We start from the raw sequence: 8,795 nt of genomic DNA, 5'->3' as shown, positions 1-8,795 counted from the left end.
CTCTCTGATTACTTATGTAAATGGACCTATTTGTCATACCATTTCATGACACCTAATTTCAGACTGTATTGACTCCATTTTCATTTTGTATTGTTCTGCACAAATCAGTGCATGTGTTCTTGGAAAACTATAATATATTTATACAACAACAACAATCATTATTCTTACCACCACTAATATTAATAAACATAATACATATTATTATTAATAATGAAATTATTATGATGACGATGACCTGGCACATCGGGCTTGTAGAACAGTAATGACCACACGGGGGCGTTGTATCGCAGTGGTGCGCACGCGGACACCAGTCCTCCGATATCCCGTCAGCATGAAAGACAGAAGCGCGTAGATCACAGCAGGTCTGTGCACATGCTTGCTTTCTCTCTGCTAGTACTTTAACTAACTCACACTAAGCCAAGATGGCGGATGCCGACGACTGGGGTAAGGGTTACTTTCAATATTTTGAGGTTACATGTATGAGAGAGGGTGTCGGTCACTGTCTTAACCACGACACTATTTTGTTTTTTCGGAAGACGCTGACAGCTTTGAGCCAAGTAACGTTAAGCCGATCGTAGTTGCCTCCGCGCTGCTGGATAAATGGGAAGGCGAGGACGAGGAGGAAGACGTGAAGGTAACGTGCGAATACATGTAATCAAAACTGTATCAATAATGAGCGTTTAAGTTCTTTTAATTCTGTCTTATCGAAGGATATGTGACTAACGTTAAAGGTAGCAGCACTAATATGGGCGATCATGGTGTAATTTTAGCTGTTTAGCTAACCTAGAATAGGCCCGTTTTATTTAGAGATTCACCAGCTGTATCAAGTTGCGTGTTCGTGTTGATGATTTTTTTAGTACTAGCGTTACTGTTCCACTGATAGTTTGTGTGTGTTTACGTCAGCAAACGTGTCATCTTCCAGTTTTACAGATCTGTTAACTGACAGATTCTCTTTCATCAATAATAATCTGCCTGTTCATTACAGATTAATCAAAGTAATTTAGTAGATGTGACAGCACGTCATTCTATGCGAGTGGCTGTGGTTGAAATGTATCAATATTGACTGATCCAGTTTTAACAACGAACAATTGACGGGCCATGTGGACTTTCATTAGCACCTTTTTATATTTGTTTTCGTTCATTTAAACGTGCTGCTAATCTTAGTTAATAAAATTGTTGTTGCTACTTCAACTTTTTAAGTACGCCGCATTTTTCGTTGTCCCAAGGGAAGACACGTTCTTGCTTGTACCAAATCCTTATTTTAGATCGGGTTTCGTTTCTTTTTACTATGCGAGTTTGTGTTCAACATTGCAGCCATCGCTGTCATGTGGATGCTGTAATTTTTGGGCCATGCAGCTGATTGCGTTGCTGTTGACGTCATTACGCTAGTGAGTCACGTTGCGTGTCGTGTTGACGCGCAAATCCAGAATTCTCTCACCCGCTATCGTGTGATCCATGAACGCGCGCACGTGTTCTCGTCATTTACTGGGAGTTGTTTTGTTTGAAGGCAGCTCTAGAAATGCCTCGCTTAATGAACCCGTTCACCGAGGCCTCGAGTGTTCAAGAACCATTGAAACCAATGTCATGGAAAAACTGACATTTTATCATTTCTGTGCCTTAAAAATAAAATAAAGTCTTTAAAAAGCCATGGAACTTTCTGTAGATCTAGTGGCTCAAATCTAAGCTATCTTTTATCAGTTTTAAACTTCTACATAACCATCGGTACCAATTTAGTCAGTATTAACCGTTTATTAGCAGAAAAGAATTTGTTTAACTTGATGCCATGTAATGGTCTTTAATATGTTGTTTTATAGTCTTTGGTACTGTAATTATTATAATGGACAAATGAATCAAAAACACTTGCTCTTATTAATTTTTATGGTGAAGAAATTATGCTTTTTAAATTTTGTTATATATGTAAAGAATAATGTTGACGCAGTATATATTGTCTCCATTATCATACGGCTGCTTAACAAACAAATAAATAGGAACATGAAAACATTAGTTTGCATATGGTTGGTTACCAACTGTATCTTTCTGTCTGTAGGATAACTGGGATGATGAGGAGGAGGAGAAGGAGGAAGTGAAGAAAGTTGAACAGATAAAAGCTGGTATTGATCTGTCATTTTTCACAATATAATTGTTGTAGGCAGAACAATAGCATATTGTAAAACTGGGCATTATTACTGTTTTTCAGTTTTATCACTGTTTTTCTTTAACCCATGTGAGTAAAGTACCCAAAGTACTCTTTTTGTTTGATTTAAATTTCGTTTAGAAGTGAAACCTGAGAAGAAAAAATTAAGTGATAAAATAAAAGAGAAAGAAATTGCTGAAAAGAAAAAACAAGAAGAGTTGAGGAAGGTAAGAACAAAATTATTAGTTATAGTACTCATTAATGAATGAATCCCTTTCTCTCCTGATACTCATTTCTTTTGTATATTTCAAACGTTTTTAACCTTTGTTTTTGAAACTTGTGTATAGAAACAAGAATCAGCAATACATAAGAATCTATCACCAGAAGAACTTATAGCAGAGAAGCTTCGATTGAAAAAGTTGCAGGAGGAGGCAGACTTGGAATTGGCCCGTGAGGCTTTTGGTAAGAAACTTATTTGAAATCTACCATAGTCCATAGTAAACGTAAAACAGTTAATCATTGAACAAGCTTTCTGTTTTCAGGTGTTGATCCTGCTGCTACTGTTATGACAACAAACAATGACTCTGGAATTGAAGCCATGTGCCCCTCATCCAAAGATGACTTTGTTGCATTTGAAAAATTACTGAAAGATAAGATAACACAGTTTGAAAAATCAGTGCATTATTCCAGATTTTTGGAGTCACTGTTTCGAGAGCTTTGTATTTCATGTAAGTGCAGAATTATATTTTTGAGTTGTTTGTGGATAATTATCTTCTTTTTTTATTCAAAAAAAAATTGGATGTTTGTGACAAGGAATTTCTGATATATCTCCAGCTGTTTAGATTATATGGTGAGTTGCGTAACCTAGGCATGTGACTGTATCAAATTTGTAATGTTGCTGAAGCTTTTATCACGGTATACGGTATTATCACGATATTGAAATAAGTTGCAAAAAAACGTTGACATACTGTAACCGGTAGAACAAAAGTAAGTAGAGTTCATTAACTAACGTTTCCAATTAGCACATTTGTTACAGAAGTTATTATTCTTTGTTAACTTTTGCTAACTGTTCATGTTAGCCCAGGTCCATTAAATAATAGTTACAACTTTGTGTTATTAAATGTTAAAATCCTTATTGTAAAGTGTTACTGAACAAAGAAACAATTTTCAAACAATAGTATATACAAGGCATGTTGTAGTGCAGAGTAACATGTAAAAAAAAAAAAAAAGTTTGAAAATAAATAGTCTGTAATATCTTTAAATATGTAAGAATTCGGTTCTGCGATGAACACCATAACAAATACAAAAATCTGAATATAGTTTGGAAACATTAAAATCCTGTTCGGAAACGGAAAGAAGTGTAGCTGCTTTGATTATGGAGTTACCGTGGTAACCGCTACATGTCTGATGTTTCATCACAGCGCCATCTGCTGTCAGACAGTGACTGCATTTTCATTCAGCACGTCTCTTCACTCGTTCCGCAATGGGCTTCTTATGTGTGTTACCCTTGTTTACATCAGAGTGTGCGCATGCCTTTTTGAAGCAGCATACAGTGGTGCTGTGTAGTTTAACTAGTTGATGGGAAAAGTATACTTAAAATGCATTCCGAAAGCGGAATAATTCGTAATAAATAATTAATCACGTTATTTTGAAGTGCCTATGATTACAATATTGTGCGTGTTCATTATTGTGATAAATCGTATTACCGTATACGGCTCGTCTAGCGTAAACATAAGACCATGCACGCCTGAATGCCAATCACTGTGTTCTGTCTCCGTGTGTCTGTCTGTAGTGGAAGTAGATGACCTGAAGAAAATAAATACTTCTTTGTCTGCTCTGCTTAATGAAAAACAAAAGCAAGAAAAGGTTAGTTGAATGATTTTACTGTTTTTAATCTTGTTTATTTGGTTTTATAGGACCTTCGATTGATGATACAATTTTTAGCCTTGCACACATTTTTTTTTATAGTTCTATAAAAAAAGGTGTTCATTATGGTCAAAATATCAATAGAAAAGTACAATTAATAACAATCTAAATTTGTTACTGTTGCATTATTCACAGGAAAAGAAGGCAAATAAGAAAAAGAAGAAAGGTGTACTTCCTAGTGGTGGATTGAAAGCAAAAATGAAAGATGACATTGCTGATTATGGTGAATTTGACGGTGGCTACGGTAATGACTATGATGACTTCATGTGACGAAGGTTCATCGTCCCCTTCCCATTCCCTCTGTTCCAGACGCCCCTGGAGACATTCAACATTTACCCGTCCTTGCTACTCAGTGCCATCTTGAACGCTGAACAATGTGTCAACCCTTTACTTGGTTCCAGTGGTGACAGACTCCTCATAAAGCTGCTATCAGCCCATTGTACCCCAGTGGCAAATGGGGAAATTTATTCAGATGGCCTTGAATTGTTTTCAAAAACATACTGTATGATGTGGGACTTTTTTGGAGGCATGTCCTCTGATTGGCCTAAATAAGAATTTCAATGCCTTATAGAAAACTTTGTAGAAAATATTTCTTGATTTCATTAAAAGTGGCTTATGTTTTTAAAGCTGTGCAATTTCAGTTACACAGAAGTAAAAAAGTGATGTTCTATGCAAATTATTTTCTTCAAGAATGTCCTTAATTAAAGTATAGTTATACTTTTCTTGCATATTTATACACAATTGGAAACAGTATCAGTTTCCAAATGTGAACTATAGTGTAATTCAGCATTTGAAATCAAAGTTGGTCAGAGTTTGGAGTCTACACTGGATACATGTAATTAACAGCTGGGCCAGGTTGCATAAACTGCCAAGCGTAGTCTTACAAGTTAATCAAATCAACCCCCCCCCCCCCCCCCCCCCCTTTTAAGACTGTTCATAACCGTTTTAAATTAGTTGCATTAAAACATACATTGGTCTTATTTGAAACTTTTTATTTTATAAATTAAGACTAATTGTCCTTTGACTAATCGTTAGTTGGTCATACAAGTAAGTAAGTCACAATGTTAACCTAATGGCTATGTTTATGCAACTGGTCCCAGAAGTGGCACACTGATTAAATGAAGGGATGGAAAAATGAAAGTAAAACAAAACCAAGCCTGATTGAATCTGTTGAATTTGCCATCAAATGAATGCAGAAGCCCATGTGCAGATGTTGTTCAGTTGTTCTCCATCAAAGTATATTTTAAATTAACTCAGTATTGCTGCACACTCAATCAGCTGATTAATGATATTTAATATTGCTGGTTATATTACATAATATGGTAAATTTGCATCTATAGCTGAGGCAAACAGGTGTTAAGTTTTTGTTTACCCATTGTTACTATACAGTAGCTTCTACAAGTCATATCAAAAATGTTTATAAGAAAACAGCTTCGAAATTTTCTTACAAATTTATAAATTGGGCGGGGACAAAGATTCAAATTGTTTTTTTGTGGGTTTTTTTTAAATAATCTTTTTAAAGGTTTTGGACATCTTAAAGAGTTTTTCTAATGAATGATAAAGGGAATACATCATGATTGTTTAGCTTGAGATGTTGTGTTCAATTGCTTTATCTGGAGTAAGCAATAAATATTTGACTATTTACATTTTCAAGTAGCAAAATATTTACCACAGTACAAATGAATAGACGGTATGTAAATGGAAAAAATTACATGAAGCACACATTCCTTTGGAGTTGCTTTGCTTAAAAAAAGTGACTTTAGTTTTGTTAGACTTTTAATGAGAATGAAATTATTGAAATGAATTATTAAAATAAAAACATTTTATACACTAATGTGAATTTGCTTTGCAGTTCAAAAAACCTGTAAACTTGTTTGCCAGTTAACCTATCAGTAAACCTAACTTACTGAAGAAATTTGAAAAGACTTTGCACCAGCCTTGTTCAAATACTGAACAAGGTATACTGTTCAAATACATTTTCTAATTGCTCTCAATTTTCTTATTGTTTAAAAATGGCTTAAATCCAGAAACTCTCATGAGAGCAGTCCCCGAAGATATTGGGTCTGTCTTGTCTCATGTAGAGTTTTTAAGTTCTTGGAATATCAACCAACGGTCTGGGCACGTGTGTAGGAATTGCGAGTACTCCTCTTACTGCTGCGAGGTGCTGCTGAGCCTCCTCTCTGCCTCCGGTTTCCTCGTCCCTGCCGTGCACTTCCAGCTGTGGCTTGACCCAGTGAGTTCTGCATCTGCTGGAACATACTCTGCCTAGTGACCTCTTTATCACCACAGGTGAATGTTAATGCCACACCTTCATTGCTCTTCATGACTCGAGATGTGCCATCCGATGTACCATCAAAGCACCGGCCAAGTGCAATTTCTTTGGCTGTCCGGGGGTCTTGGTCAGTCACTGTATAGATACCGTAGTTGTGGCCCAGAGGGTCCAGAGGTGCAAGCATGGTGAACTCATTTGTGTCATTGTTGACAGCCAGTGGAAGGTGATTCACCAAGTATTCCTGTAGCAGGCTGTTTACACTGTCTCGCTTGCAGCTGCCCTGAGGCATCACTTTCACAAGGGTCCGATCCACTCTGTCTTGATCGTAGAGCATCCCACTGCACTTAAACTCCAGACACACGGCTGAAACAGTTGACTGGTCCATGTCCCGGATACTTCTGGTGTCACGGATGCCATACAGTTGGCCGACGGTTTTTGGATGGGTACCTCCCATATTGCGAGAACGAACATTGATCTCATGGGGACTGTTGAGTTTTACTTTAATGTAGCAGGCCCTGTATTCCATGGGCTTTGGCCACCAACTCAAGTAGTCCTCAGTCCAGCTCATAGGATCGTCCTCATTGAAAGGCACCGTGTTGTAATCATACCGATCTCCTTCAACTCTCGAGAAACGGAAGTGAGCTGCACTGAATGGAGCTTCCTCACACTCTTTAAGCTTTTCAAATGGATAAACTGGACCATTGGCCTCCTCAGCCGTGTTTGACCGAGGTTTGGCCACATTCATGCTGAATGCTGTCTTTTTTATTCTGCGATCATCGTGGTCCGTACGTCTATAGTTAAGTTTATTCAAATAGGGCTGTGGGACGCCAATTATGTTAGGATTCAACTTTGGAGATGATGCCACTGCCTCTAGCTCTTCTCCCCCAAGGTTGGCCATGACGTAGGCCGAATATGCATCTGCTTTCTGTTCATCACAGAAAGCTGGAAGGCACGCACCATTCGGGCCAGTGATGACACTGTCAAATCTACCCCAAGCCCGAGGGTTGGTTGAAAACCCTGGTGTGGGCTCCGTATTTATCAAAGTCATCACGACTCCTTCAACTTGCTCACTTGGCATGTATCGGTCGCTACGGAAAGCCCGCACTTTCACGTAACATCTTCTGTTCTCAGGTACATCCAAGTTAAATAGCCGCCTCTCACGGATTTCCATGTTACCTATGAGAAAGGTCCTCTCCTCTCTTTTCCCCCTTTGCTTCTTCTCAGCATAGAACTGGCCCTCTTCCTCCCACAAACCTGTTTCAGGATTAAGAGACCATAATTTCATGGTCTTCAAGTGCTCGGGCATCTTCACTTGTGCTGCATCGAGACGCACTTTCACCTCTCCGGCGTTGAGCGACTCGCCTCCTTCTTCGTCCCTGAAGTCCACTGAGAACATTCCATAGGTCCTCAAGGGCAGAGTGTCACCTTCATCACCAATGAAGTTGAGATCACTTTGGGCAGCAGCTGCTGTTGATACATCCCTGGGGTCGAGGAAAGTCACACTGGCTTTGACATTTCCCATGAACACTTCTCCATTTTCTTTATAGAATGCATTGGGTGGGATCTCAATCTCAGCAATGGGATCCTGGCCTTCTACCTCACCAAGATCTAGCTTATTAGTTTCTCTTGAGCTGATGGTCACAGCTGGCTTTTTCCTCAATAACTTGATCTCATAGAACACAGCTCCACCTTTAGGATTGAATGGTATAACTTTAGTGGTGTTCACAAACTTCTGCATGTTGTCCACAAATGTGAGGACCAGACGCTCTGTGTTTGTTGGTACCTGGATTGAGAATGTGCCTTTGTATCCAGTTCGACTTATACTTGTGCCTTCCATGTAGATGTGCCCAAACCTCATGGGCTCATCACTGTCTGCTGCGATAGCACGTCCACGAATGATAGCTTTTGTGTCCACACATGTTTTGCAACCACACTGAGTCACTACCTTGATGGGCAACTGATATCCCTGACATTGAATCTCTTTCTCCTCCATGTTTGAAATTCCACAGCAATAGGACACTGAGTCTTTGCATCTGATGCCGTTATCCAGCTTCCCTGTGCATGTGGATGTTGGGCATCTCCCCACATCGTAATACAAAGAGTTTGTCTCGTTTTGAAAGCAGTCATGTGGTAGGCGGATCAGGTGGGAATCAGGCTTAGGGTTGCATGACGGTTCTTTTTGACCTTAACACAGAAATTGATAGATATTTGTAACATATTTTGAGATACCTTTAAGGTTGATATGAAATATGTATAGTTTAAGTAGGATATAAGGGCACACCAATAACCGTGAGGGTGGCTGGTTTGGATTTGATGGCTCCGTTCTCATTACTGGCTCTGCAGTAGTATTCTCCAATATGGTCCAAAGTGAGATTCCTCAAAACCAGTGTCTCGTCATACTGATATTGACTCCTGTCCAGCAGAGTGCCATTGTGGAACCTAAAGATTTACAACAGTGATTAT

General features: G+C 38.7%; 2 protein-coding genes across 5 annotated transcripts in view; one reads left to right on the top strand and one right to left on the bottom strand.

Moving 5' to 3' along the window:
- The first annotated feature begins 290 nt into the window (after window positions 1-290).
- Window positions 291-4,777, top strand: eif3jb (eukaryotic translation initiation factor 3, subunit Jb). 3 transcript variants are annotated; one of them, XM_039666878.2, is made up of 8 exons: window positions 291-444; window positions 537-634; window positions 2,048-2,111; window positions 2,276-2,361; window positions 2,482-2,596; window positions 2,677-2,862; window positions 3,927-4,000; window positions 4,196-4,777. In XM_039666878.2, exons 1-8 carry the CDS (start codon window positions 423-425, stop codon window positions 4,328-4,330), a joined length of 780 nt encoding a protein of 259 aa, XP_039522812.1. In that variant the 5' UTR covers window positions 291-422; the 3' UTR covers window positions 4,331-4,777. The 3 variants fall into 3 exon arrangements, with proteins under 3 accessions (XP_039522812.1, XP_088985675.1, XP_088985674.1); XM_089129549.1 differs by lacking the exon at window positions 2,048-2,111; XM_089129548.1 differs by lacking the exon at window positions 4,196-4,777 and having other exon boundaries at window positions 2,677-2,984; window positions 3,927-4,001.
- A 204-nt stretch (window positions 4,778-4,981) lies between these two features.
- The window catches only part of cilp (cartilage intermediate layer protein, nucleotide pyrophosphohydrolase), a 40,116-nt gene continuing 36,302 nt past the window's right edge, over window positions 4,982-8,795 (bottom strand). For both annotated transcript variants that reach the window (XM_089129547.1, XM_039666876.2), the window contains exons 8-9: window positions 8,614-8,771; window positions 4,982-8,516 (exon numbers count right to left, since the gene is read on the bottom strand). In XM_089129547.1, the coding sequence (XP_088985673.1) occupies window positions 6,163-8,516; window positions 8,614-8,771 (2,512 nt within the window). In that variant the 3' untranslated portion in view covers window positions 4,982-6,162. The remainder of the gene's footprint in view (window positions 8,517-8,613; window positions 8,772-8,795) is intronic.

Source organism: Pimephales promelas, chromosome 1 (assembly GCF_988280905.1).
Source record: "Pimephales promelas chromosome 1, fPimPro1.hap1.1, whole genome shotgun sequence".
Lineage (NCBI taxonomy): Eukaryota > Metazoa > Chordata > Actinopteri > Cypriniformes > Leuciscidae > Pimephales > Pimephales promelas.
Note: the sequence above shows the minus strand (reverse complement) of the source record. Positions and strands in the feature narration are given on the sequence as shown.